The sequence below is a fragment of the Diabrotica virgifera genome, chromosome 4, assembly GCF_917563875.1.
Source record: "Diabrotica virgifera virgifera chromosome 4, PGI_DIABVI_V3a".
NCBI lineage: Eukaryota > Metazoa > Arthropoda > Insecta > Coleoptera > Chrysomelidae > Diabrotica > Diabrotica virgifera.
In genome coordinates this window covers 225,275,799-225,300,596 of record NC_065446.1, presented here as the reverse complement: position 1 = coordinate 225,300,596, position 24,798 = coordinate 225,275,799, and the positions used below count along the sequence as shown (strand labels likewise).

General features: G+C 33.5%; 1 protein-coding gene across 1 annotated transcript in view; it reads left to right on the top strand.

The window, feature by feature from the left end:
• Positions 1-24,798, top strand: part of LOC114329356 (raf homolog serine/threonine-protein kinase Raf) — a 73,778-nt gene that overhangs the window by 23,987 nt on the left and 24,993 nt on the right. Inside the window, exons 2-3 of the mRNA XM_028278419.2 lie at positions 2,741-2,967; positions 11,237-11,471. Of these exons, the coding sequence (XP_028134220.1) occupies positions 2,741-2,967; positions 11,237-11,471 (462 nt within the window). The remainder of the gene's footprint in view (positions 1-2,740; positions 2,968-11,236; positions 11,472-24,798) is intronic.

The following is a 24,798-nucleotide window of genomic DNA, read 5'->3' as shown; positions in this document are numbered from 1 at the left end:
ATACTGACAACGGTTAGGTAAAATATGAAGCTATTGAATGACCTAGCCCGAATATCGGAATAGATTGTTAATTATCGGTATGAATAGGTTAGCTCCGTCTATGAGACCATGCGTTAGCACTGAAAGGTTAAAAGTTAACAGAACTTACTAACAGAATTAAATTTTTTTTATTTTTTTAAGTTCTATGCGATTAACACATAGGATTCATCGTGATTTTAACCCACCACCCCCTTCCCCCTGCCCCCACCATCAAAAACTTCATTTTTCGTTTTTTTTTTTGGTGGGATGCAATCAATTTTAAAATTTCAAAAAATTCACACGCATAGTTGAGGCTTTTATAAAACATGCCTATTTTTTATAGACCCATAGGTAGAGTGTACATAACCTCAAAAAATTAAAAGAATTTTTTTTTTTCATAAAAGCGTATAACTTTTTTTGAGGAATAGCTGCCGGTCTAATTTTTTCTTAATCTTGTGTGTTTTATTAAACACTATATTTTAAATTTTTTTCAGATTTTTCCGTAAGTCTCCCCACCTTCAAAAATCCGAAAAACTGTTTTTTGGGGGGTTTTGGGGGATTTTTCCTATTTTATAGACTTCATAATATATCAAATCAATTTTGTTTTTATAGGTTATATGTAACTTGAAGTAACTGAGTTCTTTAGAATATTTAAAAATCAGAAAAACACGTTCAAACCCCCCAAAACCCCCTTAAAAAACAGTTTTTTGGATTTTTGAAGGTGACCAACGTTACAGAAAAATCTGAAAAAAATTAGAAATATAGTGTTTGATAAAATACATAAGACTAAGAAAAAATTAGATCTGCAGCTCTCCCCAAAAAAAAAGTTATATACTTTTTTTCAAAATAAAATTGTTTTAATTTTTTTGAGGTTATGTACACTCAACCTACAGGTCTATAAAAAATAGACGTGTTTTATAAAACCCTTAACTATGCGTGTAAATTTTTTGAAATTTTAAAATTGATTGCATCCCACCAAAAAAAATAAAATCGAAAAATAAAGTTTTTGATGGTGGGGGCAGGGAGAAGGGGGTGGTGGGTTAAAATTACGATGAATCTTATGTCTTAATCACATAAAACTTAAAAAAATGAAAAAAATTAAATTCTGGTAATTAGGGAGGGTATTTTTTAATTTATGTATCCCGTCCATAAGTGGAAAGTTTGATGCGCCACTGTAGACGCATGTGCCACTGATAAGTGACGGCACAGTGTTCAAACGTTTTCTTTTAGGTTCTACTATTTAAGTTATAGGGTCCCGTCGTGCCTAAAATGATTAAGAATTTTCACCTATAGCGGCTCTTAGTCTACAAATTTCTTCAGGATCTTGTGGGGGGGGCTTTAAACTTTGATTAGGTGACTTTCTGACTTTCATAATAATAGTTTTTAATCGAGTTATTATTATTAAGCCTTAAAAATGGTCATTTCGCATGTTTCATTAAATCGCGTATAACTCGAAAACTATCAATTTTAGAGAAAAATCACAAGAGACCTTTTTTGCCCCGAATAACCAAAATAATCTAAAACAATTTGTCCGGGGTGAAATACTTAGTTATTTATAAAACAGTTCGTGAAGTATGCTTTTTGCGCACGCACGCGATGTTTAGAGTACGAGCGGGCCGAGTGCTATACATCGCCTAAGTGCGCAAAAAGTACTTCACGCACAGTTTCATACAATATTTTATCTGCCAAAAAACAAATAAAAAAACTGCAACTCTTCGCCACTGGAATACATTCCTATTTTACAATTTTTTAGAACTTTGACATTTAAAAATTCAAACTTCTGTCAAATCACAAAACTGTCAAAACTTTTTTGTAATTTATTGCTCACATGTCATCACCATGACAAGGCGAAAGTTAAGGATATTTGTTATATGAAAGTGTGCTAAAAAACAGTGCGAAAAATTAAATCCCATTTAAAATACATTATTACTTCAGGCACACTTTAAACCCTTCATGTACTGCTATCTATATTTACAATTTTCACACAATAAAAACTTATACGTAATATGAGGTAGAGTAGATAAGAATTATTTTTGTGAATTTGGTTAACAAAAATTGGTTAAACAATTTTTCGACCGCGGTACCGCCTGACACTGTGTATTTGTTATAAGGATGTATTTGTTTGAGTAATTTTGCGCAAAAAAATCGAATCAGAATAATTTAGCTAACGGGGGTGACGTTACAGGCTGGACTAATAAGTAGTTGAAACGGTCAAAACAAAGAGACGCACACTCATCAAAAATGCACGTGAGATTATACTCGTAAATGCACGTGAGATTATACTCGTATAAATTGTATAATCTACTTTTACTAACAAGAGTTAGGATAGGAAGAGTCAACTTCAACTAGTAAAAGTTGATTTAAATTTTTCAAATCAACTTTTACTGCTCGTTTCAGTTGGAGTTGACTCGAACTAGGAAAAGTCAACTCTACCTGAGAATCAACTTGAACTGTAACATATACAAATATATTAAGGTCTAACGAGGAGATGATTGATGAAACAGAAACAAATGCCTATTTTGCAGGGCTTCCAGAATCATATTAATCAGACGGCATAAAGAAGTTGGAAAATCGCTGGAATCATTGTATTGAGCTAAAAGGAGACTACATATTTTGAATTACCGTATTTTCAATACGTTAAGGCGCTGTAGTGTTCTTAATTTTTTTTAAGAATGAAACTTAATGATTAACTAACTTTCACAAAAATGTTTTCTACTTCTAGGTTCGAATGACAGATGACTACTATAGAGCATTGTTAGCATTACCTGCAGATTCCAGTCCGGCTGGTATTCTACATACTGGACAAGCTGAATTGGGCCCGCCCCATAAACAGGGGAGACATTCAGGCACTTTGGGACATCATGATCGGTCTAGTTCTGCCCCTAATGTTTGTTTAAATAGCGTTAAAGCTTCTGGAGATGAATATCCAAAAGTGCTGTCTCTAACCAGGTGAGATTAATACTTTAAGTAATGCTTTAAGTGTATCGTTTAAGTTGGAATCGTACTTGTTAGCATAAATAAAACATTGAGTGATGCTAATTTTTAAGTTTTATGTTTACGAAAGAAATTGGTTAAAATTAATTTTAATTTTATTTTCACAAATAATATGCAGTAAAATTTATATTTGAACAGAACAAAATCTCTTCTTTAGGTACGGTCTCTTCACCTTTATTTTGATCTTTGTTGATAGGACATTCTGATCAAAAGATATCGAATATTTACAATGGAGGTGATACAAATTTTATTTAAAAAATTCATTTCGCGCCTAACTAATATCGATACTTTTTAAGTATTGAGTACTGTATTGCCAGTGAAGTATCGTATCGTGTATGGATATCGGCATTACTTTCTTATAAAAATATCGTATTGGTATTGATTTCGATATGATATCGATACAATACTCGATAAAATATCGACATAAAAAGAAAAATTAATAAAAAAAACCATTCTTCATTCATTTATCACTATCTTTATTAAAAAAATCTCTTAAAATATACAAGAAATAGGATAAATTACAGTGTAATCTCACAAATATTATCCTTTAGAAAGCTCTTCATCCATCTATTCACACAAATGAGTTCTTTGGTACTGTTGTCTTTTAAAGAGCATCTTTTATTCGTTAGTACCAGCGCTGCTTCAGAAAAAAGCCGCTCGACTGGTACGGACGTCGCTTGGACACACAAAATATCCCTAGTCAACCGAGATAAAACGGGAAAAGCACTACTATAGTATTTTTACTACAAAACGTTCTAATGTTTTGACAGTTCTCTTACGTCAAAAATTTTGACCTACGTAATATCGCTTTTTTAGTAAAAATACTATACCTATATTGTAGGCTTTTATCTTCTGTTGTCTAGGGTTGATTTTGGCCACAGGTCGATTTTAGGATACAACAAACACTTTATTGTAGAACTCGTAATTACAAGGATAATGTAACAACTAATGTAAACGGTAATTAACACTGAACATCTAAAACGGTTTTATAACAAGAATATGCAATCTTATTTCGTTGTTCGTCGTTATAAAGATGAAAAAGGCCGCCTGCCCCCTATCATCAGCGTCTTAATGTCAACTCGACTTTTCTCTGACTGACTGAATACTGTCACTTGGCAATGATATGCTCAACCTTAGATCTATCGCGTTTTTGATAAAAAAAATAACTTAAGAGTTCGCAATGGAATGTAATCCTACACTCGGCCATCCTATTCAGAATCCGACTCGGATTCGTCACTTTCATTGTCGACCCACGGTTTAAGATATTCAGCACACGTTGATGTTCGCACTGGTCCCTCATGCTCACCAATCTTTATAACATCGTAACGATCGTTATCTTTGACCTTGACAATCTCATAAGGACCTAAGAACTTTATCTTGAGTTTAAGTCCTGGGCCGAACTGGGTTCTTTTTATTGCAACTAAATCTTTCTCCTTATAGATTTTTGCTCGTTTTCTTCTTAAATTATACCCCTTTTTGTTTTCACGGTATTTTTCATTTTTACGCCAACCAATACTTCGAAAGGTGTAGTACCTATACTTCGTTGATAAGTAGAGTTCAATGCACTTTGTACCCTGTCAACATTCTTATACCATTTCGTAGGTTCTTCTAAACTCAATTTCGTAAGAACAGGGATAATTGTTCTATTCACTCGTTCAACCTGACCGTTTCCTCGTGGTACTCCAGTTGTGACTAGAACACGTTGAATGTTTTCTTCTTGGCAATATCTTTCAAATTCCTCTGATCGAAATGCTGTACCTCGGTCGGTTATCATTCGAGAAGGGTTTCCAAATATTCTTCGTTGCTTTTCAAGACAACTTATAACTTCTTTCGTCGTTGTCGACTTCGTCGGGTAAAGCCAAACAAATTTGGTGAAATCGTCTATAATTACAAGTATATGCTGATAATTCTTACTTGTAGACTGCAATGGACCCAAATGATCCGCATGGTATGTATGCAGTGGACCATCTAGTTTTGGTATGGGATTAAGTGTTCCTTCTTTTTTTCCCTCCTTTTTGCTTCCTAATATACATGCTATACAATTAGAAATAACATTTTTAACTTTCTCTTTTATCTTTGGTATATAAAAGTCTTTAACTATTACTTCCTCAGTTTGTCTCTCAGAAAAATGTCCTATCTCGTGACTTCTTCTTATTATCTCAGTGTGCATATTTCTCGGTACAACTAACAGTTTTAATCCATTGACATACTTGTATAATATTTCGTGCTCTAAGTAAAAATCTTCATATGCTTCTGTCAGAAGTATTTGTTTTATCGCCTTGATGTGCTCGTCTTTATCCTGAGATACTTTAATTCTTTGTATTATACCATCTTCTTCTGTAACCGTTAAAACTTTTGGATATCGGCTAAGAGTATCCACGTGAGACATCTGAGTACCTTTTCTATAATCGCAGCAAATTCTTGTCCGATCGTCCTTCTTCTTTACCAATACTATTGCGCTGGCAAAATCCGAACAACTAGGTTTAATTATGCCTTCGTCTAACCATTCATTATTTATCTGCCTATCTACCTCTTCTTTTTCAGGAACAGATAATCGTCTGGGTCTTTCATAAATTGGTTCCTCGTTTTTTAAGACAATTTTCATTTCAATTTCTGTCGTCTTCGTTTTCTTTGGTTCATAACTTTCCATTAACTGCCTAACAGTTTCTCTATGTTTTTCGTCTTCAATATGTGCTACTTTTACTTCATCTTCTTTATCTTTTTCGTCAAGCATAATGTGCATAATAAAGTTGTCGTCCGTCCTCTTGCACATTACTATCCCATCATCTCTTATACTAACAGATGCTTGTTGTAAAATATTATTTCCAATTATTGCTTGAAAAGATGTCGCAGCTTCTGGGATAATATGAAATTTTAGATCAAACTTCTCATCGTTAACGTCAGCTTGTGTCGAGAATGATCCTAATGTATTAACTTTCGCATTATCTCCTAAGCCTTTCAACATTATGGTGTCGGGTGTTAAACAAATATCATTAAAGAATTTGTCATACACATCTTCTCTTATCGTACATATATCATTTCCGGTGTCAAATAAAGCTGTTAGTGTGATCTGATTAATTGTAAGTTTAAGCGCTGTTTTTGGCTGAACCTCAATTACATTCAAAGCTGTGTTTTCTGTAGTAGCCTTCGTCGAATTTTTATTGGGACATTTACTTGAAACGTGGCCATATTTGTTGCAGCTAAAACACTTCGTTCCCTTGGACTTATCTGGACAGTCCTCTTTTCCTGTCATTCTTCTCTCTTTTCTCCTTTTTAACGATGTCCTCGTTTTTCTTAGATCCTTCTTTATTTGCTCTAAAGCCTTGAGCTTGTCCAGTAGTTTCCTTACCGTGTATCCTCTCATACAGTTTAATTTTCTCCTTAAAGTCTGCAAAATCTTTTGCTCCATATAACACTAGTTTATTGGATGATTCGTCTTGTATTCCATCAATTATGTATTCTATAACAACCTCTTGTTCTAAGTAAGCTCTATTAGCTATTTCTCTCATTTTAATCATGTATTCTTGTACAGTCTCATCAGATTTTTTTCGTCTCGTCATCAACATCTTATGTATCTGTGCACTATTTACATGTACTCCGAATTCTTCGATTAAACATCTCTTCAAATCAGGCCAACTTCTGATGCCTTTTTCTGACTGCACAAACAGTTTGGCAAGTCCTTTTAAACATTTTTTTGCATAGATTAATTTTTGTAAGTCGTTCCATCCTGTTATCTCAGCTACTTCTTCAAACTCGATAATCCACGTGCGAATAGGGTATTCATCTTTTCCATTAAATGATCTTATGCTGTCTTCCACGTCTCTGAAACTTAACGCAAATGATTCCTGTCGTCTTGTACCAGTCGCTCCATTATTCGCGGATCTCATTTCAGCGTTATTGTTTGCGCTATAGCTTCTTTCTCCAATTTCTTCATGTACGTGAATATCTTCGTCATATCTTCTGTCTTCGTGTCTTCGTCTTTCTTCGTCATTACTTCGTTCATATCTACGTCTTTCATCACATATTTGTCGTCCTTCGTCATAATTTCGCCATTCGCGTCTTCGTCTAAGCTCGTCGTTTCTTCTTTCACGTCTTCGTCTTTCTTCTTCTTCAAGTCTTTCATCGTCTTTTGCGCGTCTTTCATCGTCTTTTCGTCTTTCTTCTTCCAATCGTCGTTTCTCTTTTTCTCGTCTTTCATCATTTTCCCGTCTTTCGTCTTCCAATCGTCGTTTTTCTTTTTCTCGTTTTCATCATTTTCCCGTCTTTCGTCTTCCAATCGTCGTTTTTCTTTTTCTCATCTTTCATCATTTTCCCGTCTTTCGTCTTCCTATCGTAGTTTTTCTTCTTGCAATCGTCTTTTTTCGTCTTCCAGTTGTCTTTTTTCTTCCTTTCGTCTTTCGTCGTCTTCGTCTATATCTGATACGTCATCCTCCTCTTCGTCATCTTCAGTTTCGTCGTCGTTAATGAAGGTATTCAAAAAGGAACAAATGCGAACAACCACGTCATGCTTCTCGTTTTTATAATTTAAATCAAGAATTTGGCATATCGCAATTAAATCAGGAAGATCAAATTTTTCACTTACATCGTTACATTTACTCAAAAATTATTCGGAAGTGTCGTCGAGCCGAAAACCAGGAAAAGCACGCAAAGCTTTTCTAGTTTTTCGAGGTTCACCTTCAGTGGAAAAACAAATTAGTCTGGGCTGATTATCGGAGAATAGGCCATTTTTGGGAAAAGTTATTTACCAGCAATTTTATTGCTGGAATCGAATTATAAGATCCTCTATATTAATAATATAGGTATGCAAAGTCCTCAGATAGTGTGCTACTTTTTTTATAAACAAAATGGCGCCCGAAAATCGTGTTTTTTTCAATTATTGCTCTAGAACTCCGAAGATTTTATGTTTACAACAAAAACACTCAAATAAAAATTCACCGTGATTAAATTCTGCATAGAGACGTGTTTTTCCCGATCTGCTCCGACGAAAATTTTCCTCGGAAAATGCGGGTTTTCCCAACAAAATCTTTAATTTTCAAATAAAGTTTTAGATAAGTAATTATTTACCAATAATTAAATAATTTGGTGACTTAAAAGCCTTCTTGGTTTAGATTATAGTTCCAGAAGCTGGTGAAACTTAAACGAATATTTTAGCAACAATTCAATTGTTAATTAATAATTTACGGTCGCAATAATAACCAAAATAATTATGATGCACTGATCAAACTTTGAAATCTTATAAAAATGAGATTCCTATTTAACATTTTGTCGACAAAATATAAATTTTTTATTTTTTTGCATAATCTTTAAATGTTTAAAAAAATAGTTATAAACAAATTAACGTTTCTACGAAAGTTTTTATTATATTATAATTTTAAAAAATAGCTAAAATGCGCATTTCAAATATCTTGAAAATGAATGCTTTTAAACTTTTTTGCAACCATTTGCAAAACAGTTATGAAACAGCAAAATAAACATACTATTACTACGGTGTTAATATTTTTTTTTAATTCTTTCAAAGCGTAGAAGTGAGTTTAAAGTACAAGCTAATTATTTATAAAACAATATCGATTATCAGCTTAATGGTTATATTTTAATTAAAGATTATAAATATATTTTTTTGTAATTTACACGCTCGAAAGTAGAATAATACAGTACCGTAGCTACCCGCCCACATACACAACTCGCGCGAGTTTAAGCGTGTCAGTCGCTTCGAGTGAACATTTTATCTCCGGCTCTGTATCAAGCCTACTTTCGCGCTAAAAATTACAAAAAAAAGATTTTTTAATCTTTGATTAAAATATAACCATTGCACTAATTTTTGACATTCTTTGTGAGTAATTAGATTGTACCATAGACTCACTTTTAAGCTTTGAAACAATTAAAACAAAGTATAAACAATGGAGATATCGTATATTTATTTTGCTGTTTCCTAACTTTTTTGCAAATGGTTGGAAAAATTTTTTAAAGCATTCATTTTCAAGACCTATGAAATACGCATTTTAAGTATTTTTTAAAATTAGAATATAATAAACAATTTCTAAGAAATGTTAATTTGTTTATAACAATTTTTTTTAAACATTTAAAAATTTATTTCCTTAGCTTTTATTTCCTTAGCTAAGCGTTTTCGACAAAATTGTCATCATCGGAGCTAATGGTCAATATAAAAAAAGTACCACTACTTAGAGTCATATGCGTGAGCATCTTGTTGAACATTAGAATTCTAAGTGTATTACAATATGTAAAATGCTTCGGTTGTCTCTTGGGCAACCCCGGAACAGGAAAGAAGCATGAAAAACAGCTACGTTACATAGGCATTGAAACTTTGTTCATGGGTGGGTTTTTTCACCCAACCATTACGGCTGACGAGGAATAGTTGACTGACTAACTGCTTTCATTTGTAAGTTATTCGTGATTCTTAAAGCCAAACATTAATTGCAACAAAAATTACGTGAAATTGTATTAGGTTGGTCGTGAAAATATTCAATCAAAACTAATTTTTTGAAAAAAAAAATATATAATTAATCGACTGATCCTGGATTTATTAATATTGGATTAGATGTCTAAATACCTACGTAGTTAAGGTTGTTGGTGTGTAAAATATTAATAAAAACACACAATATTCTACCTAGTTGGCTATGACTTTCGTTACAAAATAAAACCGGATTTTAAGGGGATGGGTACACAGTTTCGGCTCCAATGATATTTAAATGGGATTCATTTTTTTCGAATCCTGAGAAAACTAATAAGGATTACGTTCTTACTGAGGGCCCAAAGTCCCTGAAAACTTCTATAATGTTTATTTTAATAAGTTACAAGGGTGAAAAACTAAGAGAATTTGTAGTGTAATTTTTAAGTTCAAATATCTCATTCAAAAGAAACTTTTTATTTATTCTAAGGGACTTTCGGCCCTCGATAATAATTTAGTCTTTCATTCTGCGTTTAATTTTTTTAAAAATATTTATTAGTTTTTTCAGGATTCGAAAAAAATGGACACCATGTCCGTGGTTATATTTTCCAAATCTAACATTCGCTATCTTTGTCATACAGCGCACTGAGTCGAATAGAATATGATGACAAGACAGTGACAATTTTAAATATTTGACATGGCATCGGGAATATTTTGAGTTGTTGATTAAATAATAGTGATAGTGTATTTGATAAATAATTGATTTAAGACGTGAACTTAATAAAAAGTTATTTATTGTTTATTATTTATGGAAGATCCAAGCAGAGAATACACGAGGATATAATCTCTGATCCAAGTATTTTGTTGTTACAGATGTTTAAAATTGTAAGCGTTCCATAGTAACAATATATTATTAAAAAATCACTTTAACACTTTTCCTCTTCTCGATTGAGTATTAGATTTTATTATTAACTAGTTTTGATGGGAAATAAGCCACAATGTTATGTAATAAAAATTTGATTTTTGATTTCATGTAATCGAATGAACTATCTTTCAGTAAAGTCGTCCCAGGAACGCAACTCATAAATATTGGCAATATCATTTTAAAGTCTTTTACTTTAAAATGTAGAATATATGTCTGAATTGCCGATATAAATGAGTCAGATTAAATAAATTATTAGAAAAATTTTTTACTAAACAACATTTTTGTTTAATTCATTAATATGTTTTGTATTTTGACAACGGCATCCGATTTGGACGTCGAAACGTTAATAAAATCATTTTTTTAGTACAATTGTGGCTTATTTCCCATCAAAACTAGTTAATTGCAAAAATGCTACAAGAACACATGCTTCAGAACAACATTAGTTTTTGTTGTACAGTATATAAATTATTATTACAAGTACTGAATACATAGTTAGTGAAAAAATTATCATATTAACTGAGTTAATAATTTAACCAATTATACGTATAACAATAATTATCCAAGAACATTCAAATGCCATATCTAAGTTACTGATGACAATGTCATTGTCAAGTACCTTAAATATCCATACCAGTGAGAATTTTACTACACGTAATTTGCCGTGTAAAGACAGAAGAAGTAGGGATAGCCGTAAAATATTTGCGAATTATGTACCGATGGACTTAATATTGCTCCAAAACGATAATACCATCTTCTGATTCGTCCAAAGCTTGTGTAAATATGTTTTCGAGGTATACATTAAATAATGCTGGTGACAGTATTCAACCCTGTCAAACTCCTTTTCTGATTGTGGACTCTTTTCTAATCTAATTTTTATTATTTATTGATTGTAGAGCGCTCGAAGGAGAATCGTCCCCGCATTGTAGAAGCACCCAAGCATCTCCTACAGGATCGCTACAACCCCGACGGCAACGGGCCCGTTCGGCAGACGAGAGCAAACCCCTTCTAGCACCACGTGAGAGTATCGAAGACTGGGAAATTCCCGCTGACGAGATCCTTGTCGGTGCCCGAGTTGGATCAGGATCCTTCGGAACCGTATATAAAGCCCATTGGCACGGACCTGTAGCAGTGAGTATTCATATTTGCGTCTTTTTTGTGTCAAGCAAAAATCGTTTTTAGTTTTTACTCCAGTCAATGAGAGCAAAAATAGGATATTACCTCCTATTTCTACCCTAATAAATAATAGCTTTATTACCTAACAGTTTCCCATTTATAGTAGGGCAGTCAATGAGGGTATTTGGCTCCGAATTCCATCCTACTACATCGATTTACTTCATATTTTCACAGTAAGTAGGGAATAGCTCAAGAAACAAAGTCTACCCTATGCCGATGTGTGCTTTTATCTTGGGGGTGGTTCACAGCCCTTCTCGGGAATGGAAAATTTTTTGTTTAAAATAACTAGGGTAGTGGTTAGAGCACCTAATTCTAAGCAAAAACTGTTCTATAAGTTTTTTTAAAACTCCATACTTTTTGAGTTATTCGTGGTAGAAAATTGGTCATTTTCATTGAAAAATGACACCTTTTCGGACGGTTTTTTGCGAATATCTTAAAAACTACGCACCTAACGAAAAGAACTATATAAAATATTTTTTCTACGACCGTTTAATAACATGCTCATTATTCGCTAATTTTTCATAGATTATAGCAGGGGTCACCAATTATATTCTCTGAGGGTCCGTTTCGAAAGCCTATGACACTTCCGGGGTCCGGATTAATGCTGCCTGTGTCTGATTATTTTGATTCGGATTCTTTGCGGATTCTTAACAAGAAGACAAATCAGAAGGGTGCCGGTCGAAATTTTTGGGCAGAAATTGTTTAACAATTTTTTTTAATTGAAAATTTCGCCTTTTTTGTCCCCGAAAATTTAGTTTCAGCGTTTTTGGTTAAACAAAAGAATCTTCATTTTTCTCAAAGTTGATAGATTTCGAGTTTTAAGCGATTAAAATCTGAAAAATACAAAAATAAGCATTTTCGAAACTTGAAAATTCATGTGTAAATTATTATTTTTGAGGTTCTTAAATGTGTAAATTGAAGTTTAAACTTAAACATTTAATTTCAATATTCTGATAAGTAACAGGCGCTTATTTCAATTTAGACCGTTGTTTTAATTGTTAATTATGCGCGTCCACTTTCGCTGTAAACGCCGCGGCGGCGCGTCGCACTATATGGTGCGTATCGTGCTATATGATTGGCGTATTTAATTAGCACATTGGCAATAATTAATTGAATAAATTATTAAATTATTTAAAAAAAAATATGTTAATAATATGTTATAAAATTTTAATAAATGTCAAGTACTTGTTGGGAATTTCTCGCATAAGTACGTATAATATGTATACGCAACATAAAGTGCGACGCGCGACGGTTAACCATTAAAAACCAACGATCTATATTGAAATAAACACCGATTACTCGTTAGAATCTTGAAATTGAATGTATAAGCTTCAATTTAGGCACTTGTACATTAATAATTAATGTACACATGAGTTTTCAAGCCTCGAAAATGCGTATGTGTATTTCCGCATTTTTTAGATGTTAACTCACTTATAACTCGAAAACTATCAACTTTTGAGATAATTGACAAAAGACTTTTTGAGAAAAATGACTTTTTTGTTCAAAATCATCCAAAAAATCTAAAAATACATTTTCGGGGCAAAAACATCATTTCTAATTTGTTTAAAAAAATTGTTTCCTCTGTAAAAAAATGTATAACCTGCATGAAGTTTGAAATAAGTTTAGTGCAACTCATTTTCATTAGAGAGTTGAGATATTCATCTGTTAGCTGAGAGCTGCACCGATTTTTAATAAAGTTCATTCTTGAAAAAACGGCTTCGCACCCATAAGTTGAGCCTAACGTAGTACACAATTTCATGGCCAAAGATTTTCAAAATTACAAAACACTATATTCTGAATGTAATCGCGGTCCGCACAAAACTAGCCCACGGTCCGGATGCGGACCGCGGTTCGCTAATTGGTGACCCCTGGATTATAGCACCCATTACTGTACCCGTGAGTAATAATTAATTACTCACGGGCTGAAGCTACGCACGGGTCATTACTCACGGGCTGAAGTTAGATTCAAGTGGCGCATGCCACTTTTAATATTAATCGTATGTAAACTGCAAATAAAATTACTTAAACTTGTTTATTTAATACAATAATTATTGTAATTTATATCAATACTTAACTTCGAATAGTTATTTATGATATGTGTTAAAAGTACACGTTTAAGGCACGCATGTGAAAGTTTGCAGAATGAGCGATAGCGAGTTCTGCAATTCACATGAGTGCCTTAAAAATGTACTTTTTAACACGCATATCATACAATATTTTTTCTACAAACGTAATTACAGGACAATATCTACAAAAACTTTTACTTGAACTTGACTGACATTCCATTTTTATATTTTTTTGACATTACATCAAAATTGCCTACACGGTCAATACGAACTGCAGTGCCTTAAAATTTTTAAAGCACTAGTGCCTTAAAGTATCATTTTTAACGCTCGTATTGAGTGCTAAAAATTGCATTTTTAACACGGTTGTAGAAAAAAAATTTTAAGGAATTTTTAACTGTAACAATGTCAGTATATTTGTTTACGTTTATATCTTGTTTACTAAAAATTTTGACGTTTATCATTTATTTTAGTGACAGTGACATTAGCGCATTTATAACATATTAGTATAGTTATATGATTATATTTATATATAGTTAAATGTAAATATACATTATAACTACATATTGGGACCGTGCAAGTTCGACAAAGCGACCCCTATTTCTACGCTCTGTACTTTTATTCGCACTTTTAATTATATTGGCCAATTATATTAGTCCTGGTTACTGGATAATTGTCAAGGCCATAGTCCAAAAAAATAATAAGAAAAAATAAGATGCAGGTTATGTTATGCAAACGTAAATAATTGTATGTAGTAAATAAAATTAGTTATTAAAATGCAGTACTGCAAGCAAAATACAATTAATTAAATTTACCTTTATATAATAATTGCATATCATATCGATATTGTGGAGCAATATATAATTTTTAAATATGAATTATGTAAGATAGTTGCAATATTTCTCCGCGACTCGCGCACTGTCGTTTCTCGTTTCCCTTCCAAGTACTTGCACACCGCGAATATGAAATACGTCAACCGACAACAGCCGTTTCCTATTTATTAGATTCACTGACAGTAGGTACAAATTTAAACTTATAATTTTTCGGAAACTAATAGAACTTATATTGACTATTTCTAGTTCTATGTTTACAATAAATAAGAATTTGGTAATAGTAGGCAACTAATTATTCAGCCACGTACTAGGGGTAAATATCATTTGGGTATTTTTGTAAATTATTATAATTTAAATCTCGAGTAGTTGATAATTAAATTTTTTACTAATTAAAATAAAAAAAGGTCGTAGAAAAAGTATAGTATTCTACTCGCATGTAATGGCTATTACTCACTTATCGTGAGTAATAGCCATCATTACATGTTCGTTGAATAATATACTATTTGTAGCTTATAAACAAACAAAGAGGTTAGTTCCTTCATAAATCTTCTAGTTATAATACAAAAAGAGATATGGTAGGTGAGATGAGTTTGTTTTTTTTTGTACATGCTCAAATCGGTGTATTCAACTTGAAATAACAGAAAAACGGTCGATTTTATGTGTTTAATGCTATCAATACCTTTTGTTGTGCTTGAAACTACCTTTAAAATGAGCAATATTAAATGTCGATTACATTCTAACTAAGCGAGATATGCTGAAAAAAAATTGATGACTAATGTATTTTAAGAAAAAATGAAAAGTATATTATTATATCAGAATTTGAATGCACTGTTTTTCTTCTACAATACTTTTTATTATAGTGTTATTTCTATGTTTAAAGAGTTGGACGGGTTTAAAATTAATGGTTTTTGAAAGAAATAAGATCAAATTATAGAGCGCATTTTTAAATTTTTTTTAAAATCTTCCTTATTCTCCACGTAAGCATTGATTATAAATATTCCTGTACTTATTAATCAATGACGTAAGTTGAAAATGATAAGAGATACGAAAAAAGATACCGATGTTGATGAAATTTTGGGAATAGGTTCTACTTACCTCCTAATTCAAAGTCGACCATATATTTATTGATATATGCTTATTATTTTTCAGGGGTGAAAACGATCCCTTATTGCCAAAATTAAAGTACTTTTCATGTTTTAATAGGGTTTGACGAAGTTAAATAAAGGTATTTTTATACTTTAAGACAGTATGGTTAGTTGGCTGAATAATTTAACCAGTGGCGGCTCGTGATTTTTACAATAGGGGAGGCTATACCTAACTGTAAAATATCTAGACAAATTTGCATTAACAAAAAAATGCGCCAAAAAATTTATTTACATTTCATAATATCATCATCATTCATAATTTCATAATATCGTATCATTTTAAAAATAGTTAGTCTAATTGTAAAAGTTTAATACCAATTTTTGTGTCGTTTATTTGTTAACAATCCCATCTTTGTAAGTAGATATGCACAGGGCCGCCGAGAGGGCGGTACAGCCGGTACATTTTATCGGGGCCAGGCGATGTAAGGGGCCCGACGTCGACCAGACCAAAGACGTAATTTTTCCGTTTTTTTTTGCTCTTCACTTTATGTCCATAATACGTTTAATTAATCCTTTTAAAAAAACTCCCATTTTTCTAAAATTAGACTTTTTAAATGGGTCAAACTTCTTGGATGTATTTATAATACAAATATAAAAGGAATTACAGAAAGGTGAAGACCAATTTTTAATTAGGAGGGTAGTTAGGGGGTTGTTCTCACTGATTTTATTCGTAAAGAAAAGAAGGTACCGACCTTTTTTTGATCATAAGTTGCTCAATTTTTATGCTAGAAACTTTTTAGTATTTTTTTGAAAGTACTGATTGCGAGACTGATTGTGTACTTGAAAAAATATTATTTAAGTTTTCCTCGAGAAATGCAAAGTATTCCCGTTATTTGGCTTTGAATATTTCAAATTATGCATTTGACGAAAAAAGCTAACCTTTAACATGCCGTATCTCGGTTTGTATTGGTCGTAAAAATATTATAGAAAAATAATTTGGTTTGTGTTACTAAAAGATACAATTTTAGTATCTACAGTTTTTTTGATTAAATTCATATTTCTCGAGTTATTCTTAAAAGACCCTCTAAAAAAGTCGATTTTTTCGTCAAACAACTGTTACTTTCAAGCCCGAATAACTGGAAAAATATTAATTTTACGAAGAAAATGTAAAAAACATTTATTTCTTAGAATTACTTTTTACATCGATGTACATGGTTAAAATGTAATAAAAATTGCCCACCCCCGAGATGGGGTGGCAACTACCCCCAAGGTTTTAGCGTACAGCGGCATGATATAGAAAATGATCATTGGACTATTCCCTACCTTCTGTGAAAATTTCAAGTAAATCCATGCTGGATGAAAAAATTGCGAGCCAAAATGCTTCATTTCCTCAACTCTTAAGGAATTTTTACTTCGATGTTAGAGTTTATTAAAATAAAAGGTATTGTACAAGGAAAACGACGTAGGTATTTAAATTCTATTGGATGTAGGGATACTGCTCATTTTTTCTTAAATGTATGAGTGATCAATCTCTTTTGTGCCGCATCTCGCTTAGTTTGAATGCAATCGATTTTTAACAGTGCTCATCTTAAAGATCTTTACAAATATCACAAAAAATATTGTCAGCATTATACCCGTAAAATCGATCATGTTTCTGTTATTTTAAGTTAAATACACCCATTCGAGCATTCACAAAAAAGTCTACTTTGATCTGCCATATCTTGCTTTGTGTTGAGTTATTCGCAAAAAAACCGTCCAAAAAAGTGTCATTTTTCAATAAAAATGGCACATTTTCAATCAAGAAGAACTCAAAAAGTATTGAGTGTTCTAAAAAATTTTATAACATTTTTTGCTCAAAATTAGGTCATCTAATGACTACCGGGGTTATTTAAATTACCAAAAAAAATTTTATCCTCGAGAAGTGATGGGAACGACCCCCCAAGATAAAAGCCTATTTTGGCATAGGGTAGACTTTGTTTCTTGAGCTATTCCCTACTTACTCATTCGGAGTTACTTAATTCGTAGCCAAATGCCCTCATTGAGTGTACTAGCTGTAAATACCAAGGTAGCGCTGAATTAATATATTTACCTGAATATATTTAACATCTGTAAAAACAAGCCGTATAGCAGAAGACCCGTTGGAAGGCCGCCGAAAAGGTGGAAAGGCAATGTACAGACAACAACAACTGAAACAGAATAATAGGGAGACAAACAGGAGTGATCCTAGTCGCACGAAGAAGAAGAAGACCTGAATATACAGGTTGGCCATACATTTTTGCACTTTCGGAATGTGGGTAATGGAGTTACCGAGCATAGAAACAATTTATTAATCAACACACAAATTTTTAATCAAAAGTATCTATAATTGTGTAGTGAAAACTATTCTAATGCTGTGAAAACTTATCCAAACTCTCTAGAAAATCCCAGTTGACCACAAAACCACTGATTATAATTATCTGACCGATGTTGACAAACAAGATATAAATTAGTAATGTTTGGTATATAATATAGACTACAATCATTGTGTGTATATATATATACAAAGTTTTAAAAAATGTGGCTTTTTATTGAAAAATAAATATTTATTTCAATATCTATCATGATCCCTAAAAATAAACTTGTGACAAATCTCGTAATAAGTGGAAATATAACTACATATTGACAATAATCCCATACAACAAACAGACACTTACAAATATCTGGGACACGAGATCAAAATAAGCAGAGACAATCAAACACATGAAATACAGAGGCGAATTGGCCTTACATGGGCAGCGTTTGGCAAACTAAGCCATATTCTAAAAAGTTCAATTCCCATGTGTTTTGCCTGTACAAACTTATGGAGCAGAGACTTTAGCACTGACGCAAAAATCCGAAAATAAACTCAGAGTTACACAACGAGCCATGGAACATGCAATGCTGAACGTGAGCCTTCGAGACCACATAACAAATCAGGCAAAGATCAGGAATTCAAGACATCCTCGAAAGAGCTACGACGCTTAAGTGGAACTGGGCAGGGTAGTTAGCTAGAACACAATATGGACGGTGGACAGGACGAATCATGGAATGGAGGCCCAGAAACTATAAAAGGAGGACACTGGAAAAAACTGATGGAGGCATATGTCCAGCAGTGGACGCGATTGGTTGATTGATGATGATTCTGATCCCTACAAATTAATCCCCCTCAGATATAAGTTGTAACGAGGTCGTTGCGTTGTTGCTCCAGGTATCTAAATCAGTCGAAGAAAAGAGTTCGCTTTTTAAGACACTTTTATTTGGAATCAAAACATACAAAAGATAAGATCATTAGCCTTAATTACTCGTTAATTTCGTTAATAAAATATATTTATAATCTACGCATCAAGCTTTCTGTTCGGGCCGATGTGACGATATTATGTACATGAATGAATGATTTTGATGATCGCACGAAATTTTTTTTTATTATAGTTATTCACTACATGCAATCAATAAACAAAAAAAATATTATAAGCATGTTAGTTGTTTGTTCAAAGGGGTGTAAGTATAAATTTGGATTTGTTATCCAATGATAGCAAAGACTCCACTAGCCTCTTAAATTATTGAACTGTGCCCTGAAAGGGTAAGTAGTTCACTGCACTGCACTGCACGACACTTTACTTCACTGCTGCTTAGAACCTATGTGGTAGCTCCAGTGGTTTGTGCCTCCTCAGTCTCCGAATCTGCTCACTATTATCCAGCAGGTTTAGTGCAAGATTATTAGGGTGGTTTTCTAATTTTACCAAATAGCGGCTGCTGTATTCACTCACTGTCTCCTTTACTGTGGCTACTTGAAGATCGTCTCTGATTTCTCTGTTAGGTATAAACCAAGGTGCATTTGTTATGGTCCGTAGTACCTTCGACTGGAAGCGTTCCAATATCTCTATGTTTGAGTTTGCAGCCGTACCCCATAGTTGTACACCGTATGTCCATATTGGTTTTAAGGCTACTTTATACACCAATAATTTGTTTTTTAAACTAAGCTTTGACTGTCTTCCCAATAGCCAGTAGTATTTGCTGAGTTTTAAGCCAAGTTGTTTTAGTTTGTTAAAAATGTGCTTTCTCCAGGTAAGTCCTTTATCCAAGTGCATCCCTAAATACTTAACGCTGTCAGATTGAGGCAGATCTTGTCCATATAGTGTAACAGGTGGCACTATACCTCTGCATTTGGTAAATGTAACCTGCACTGATTTTACTTCATTGACTTTGACTCTCCAGTTTCTTGTCCAGTCCTGAATTTTCACTAGATGTTGTTGGAGAATTCTTGCGGCTATGACTGGGTCTTTGTGTTTGACCATTATCGCTTTATCATCTGCAAAGGAAGCTGTGATTGTTTGGTTGCTTACTGGAAGATCAGCTGTGTACATAAGATAGAGAAGTGGACCAAGAACACTGCCCTGTGGTACCCCTGCCTTTATCAATGTGATTTCTGATGTTGTCTGTCCGTACCTTACAGTAAAATATCTTTCTTTTATGTAGGATTCCATAATAATGTACCGGAATGGGACGTTTCGATGCCGCCGGTTCATCGCCGGCCGTTTCGATGCCGCCGGTTCATCGCCAGTCCATTTCATCGCCGTCATATCTTGCATTTCCTAGAATTCCTAATTAATACTAAAAATAACTAATAATTGTAACTGTCGAAAATTCGGAAATATATCAGATAGCGATTAATTGACTGGCGATGAATCGGCCGGCATCGGCATCGAACTGGCGGCATCGAAACGGCGGCGATGAAACGTCCTAGACCCTAATGTACAGTGTGTGGGGGAGTGATTTTTTAATTTAAATAGTAGTCCATCATGCCAAACCTTATCAAAAGCTTGACTCACATCTAAGAAAGCAGTCGTGCAGTAACTTTTTTGCTCAAATGCTTCATTTATTTCGTCCACTACTCTGTGGATCTCTTCAATTGTGCTATGATCCTTTCTGAATCCGAATTGGTGTTCAGGAATCAGGTGGTTTTCTTCTATTATGTGAGTCAGTCGGGTTATGAGTAGCTTTTCTAGGAGTTTACCAAGGACTGGCAGCAGGCTGATTGGTCTGTATGATGTTACTTCATTTATTGGTTTTCCAGGTTTTGGAATAAGTATAAGCTCGGCAACTTTCCATTGGGCAGGGAAGTGTCCTAATCGTAGCACCGCGTTGAATATTGTTGTTACTAGCACAATCCCTTTTCTTGGGAGTTCTTTAATAAGACGGCCTTTGATCAGATCAAACCCTGGAGCCTTATCTGGATTTAAGTTTCTTCTGATTGTCTCATGTACCTCTTTGACTTTGAAGAGTTTTGGAATTTGGGACATTTGATATGGAGCTTCAAGAGTTTCTTTGATTGTAGCATCTATTATTAGCGTATTTTGCGATGGAAGAGGTTGAAAAACTTCCTCCAGATATTCTCGGAAGGTATTTGCTTTTTCCTCGTCAGTGCGTGCCCATGTTCGGTCTCTTTTACGAATCGGAGGAATTTGTTCATTTTGTCTTTTTAAGTTCTTAACCGCTTTCCATAACGAATAGTCTGTATCTTCTGTACTTGTCAGATTTTCTAAGTATTCGTTAAATGATGCATTCTTTATATTGTTAATAAGCTCTTTCAATTCTCTAGAAGCTTTGTCATAATTTATCCTGTTTGTCGGGTATCTATTACGCTGCCAAATCCTTCGGAGTTTTCTTTTTTCAGCTATTTTCTTTTTTATTATTACTGGGCAGTGTTGTTTTCTTTTGTGATTTGATATTTCTGGTGTTGCATTTTTCGCAGCAGTGTGAATGATGTTTGTTAATTGATTTACTGCAGTTTCAATTTCTGTTTTTGTTTTTAATGATATTTTTAAGTCAATTTCTGCATTAATTTGGTTTCTATATTGTTCCCAATTGGTATTTTTGTTAAACAGCATTACAGGAAGTTCTTTTTCTATAATTGTGGTACTAACTTGTGCTATTATTGGTGTGTGATCAGAATAAAGGTCTAGATTTAATTCTACATTTAGGTAACCAGCTCCTATGCCTTTAACTATGAAGAAATCAAGTAGGTCTGGTATTTTAGCTGGATCCTTAGTCCAGTACGTTGGAGTGTTTGTGAATAGGTAACTCAATTGCAGTTCTTGGATGATGTTATATAGTACTCTACCTCTATCTGGCGCTGTTAGTCTTGAGCCCCATGCTATGTTTTTCGCATTGTAATCACCTCCTGCTAGGAACCTGTGACCTAAAGACAATAAGTATTCTTTCATCTCTTGTTTATTTGGTGGGTAATTTGGTAGGAAGTATGCCGCTGATACTGTTAATGGACCTAGCCAATCTTCAATTACGATACTGGTTGCCTGTAGAAAGTTTTTACTGAATTTAGGTAACTCATAGTGTTTAATTTGGTGTCTAATGAGCACTGCCATTCCTCCTCTGGCTATCCTGTCAGCTTCTGGATGTGTTGTGTGGTACATTAAATAATTTTTAATGTTAAAGTAAGAACTACTGTTAAAGTGGGATTCTGATATTAGAAGAATGTTAATGTCGTTGTGCGCAAGAAATACTTCTACTTCTTGTTTGTGTTTGGCAAGGCCGTTTGCATTCCAAATGATTTTGACGATCGCACGAAATAGGAATTACTTTTATTAATACCACATGAATGTATAAGGAAAGAGAAGAAAGGGAATCTCGTTCAGCTCGCCAGATGAAAAGACATATTAGGGATATACGATCACCGCTCGTATAAGGATAGGTAAGAGGAAAACTGTCGGATTCGCTCAGCTCGCCAAAACGACAGCGGAAAATGGTCGGGAAATACTACCTACATAAACTCACCTCTTATACCTCGCTGTTGTTTATTATTCTTCGATCAACGCTCCAAGAATAATAATCAACTAGGCTTTTCGATCCGACTTTTATATCGTCCAAGACGGTACAAAAACACGTTTTACTTAATTCATTGGCGTACTCTAGACCAGCGATTCTCAACCTGTGGGGCGCGCCCCCCTAGAGGGCGCGCTTTTAGTAATGGGGGGGGGGGGCGTGAGCATATAAAAAAAATACACCAACATCGTTAACTAAATTACTAAAATCAAAGCAAAACAAAATTCTGACAAAATAAAAAATAAAATACACATGAACACTGAATAGGAGTTATAATCATAAAGAGCACTCAATACTAAAAAGTAAGATTTTACTGTTTTTTGTCAAAATTATTGAACGAGGGGGGCCGCGGTGAAAATAATTATGGAAGACTGGGGCGCAAAGGGTAAAAGGTTGAGAAACGCTGCTCTAGACGATAATAGCTATTTGTATAACAAGTTAGGAAAGTGCTACTTTTCCTCCCGAGAATGAAGTTTACTGCCCGACGCGTAGCGGAGGGCAGTAAACATTCGAGGGAGGAAAAGGCACTTTACTCCCATGTTATACATATGGTTTTTCCACCTTCCTCAAATAACAAGTCATTTTTTCATTTTTACTTAATTTGTTTATGTAACTAACCAACAAAATTTATTAAAACTAAAACTAACAAGTAGGTACAATATAACTGTCAAATATAAGTCAAATTATTAATGTAAACATTGTTAAATCAAAATAACAATTTAATGTTTTTTATCATTCTGCAAAATACAGGGTGTTTTATAAATAAACGTTAAAATGTATAGATACTTACGCAATAGAAAATAGATATTGTACAGGGCGTCAATAAGTTATATTTCATGAATGAAATACCATGACGTCACTTTTACTTTTCCTCCTTAGGGAGGAAAAATATTTTCCTCCCTAGGGAGGAAAAGTACAACTTTGCTCCCTACAATCAGGTCCGGAAAAGTATACTTTCGGTAGAGGTAGGTGGAAAAATTATATTATCGTCACAAAGTCATGTGTAATCTTTTTTCCAATTTGAACAAACATTCTGGTGATAACCTAAATCCGTGTTTTGTAAAATTTGTAAAGCACTCGAACAATAAATGAAGCAGACAAGAGAAAATCTACAATATGCATTTACCCCTCGTCAATTTGTCTTGGTAAAATTCCATCGAATGTTGGTTTCGTGTTCGTGTACTTACAATAGGAGTATACTAAGAGAAAATGAAAGACCGTTAATATTTCATTCTGTTTCAGAGGCAACCATCAACCTCTTACGTACGTTTCACCATATTGGGATTTTCAGAGAGGCCTGCGGTCTGATTTTCAGAGAGGCCTGTGGTCTGCTCTGAATCAAAAGAGACTGCAGGCCTCTCTGAAGATCTCAATAGGGTGAAACGTACTGAAGAGGATGGTGGTTGCCTCTGAAACAGAATGAAATATTAACTGTCTTTCATTTTCTCTTAGTATACGTATTTTCTCTTAGTATTGTAAGTACACGGAATCAACATTCGATGAAATTTTACGTAGACAAAAGACCCCGCAGAAACCTTATGGGAAATGGCTCTCTGTCAAATGCTCTGAAATTTTGGGTTCTGGTAGTCCTTGGTGTGTAGAACAAAAGACTCAATGGGCGCGTAGCTCCAAACAATCATGGTTTTAAGATATAAGCCTCTGAAATTATAGGTACAGTGAGGACGTTTGAGTTGGAATAAATTCCTTTTATCGAGAATGGGCGACTCTGGAGATAAATTACAAATAAGGTCGATTTTTATTTTTAAATTATAATTTTTGCCATATATTTCCTACTAGTGACGTCATCCACCTGGGCGTGATGGCGCAATCGATGATTATTTTAAATAAGAATATCGGTCATGTGATAGCTCATTTGAAAGATTATTAAATTCTCTATTCAATAATATAAACATTAACAATATTATTTATACAGGGTGCCCAATTTTTTTTTAATTTAATTAATTGAGACAAAAAGAAGAATGTATATCATTTATTTAATTCGAAATACATTTTACTGTTGTCCGAAACCAGAAAAAAATTTTATTTGATAAATAAATATTGTTTTTCGCTTAAATTCAATATTAAAGCTGCCGCCCACCTGCCTCTTGCAGTTTGAACATTTAATTTAAGCGAAAGGGGTCGTGTGATAGCTCATTTGAAAGGTTATTTAATTCTCTATTCACTAATATAAACATTAAAATAATTATTTATACAGGGTGTCCAAATTTTTTTTTGAATTAAATTAATTGACACAAAAAGAAGAATGTATATAATTTATTTAATGCGAAATACACTTTACTGCTGTCAGAAAACAGAGAAAATGTTAATTTGAAAAATAAACATTGCATTTCGCTTACATTAAATGTTCAAACTGCTAAGAGACAGGTGGGTGGCAGCTTTAATATTGAATTTAAGCGAAAAACAATATTTATTTATCAAATAA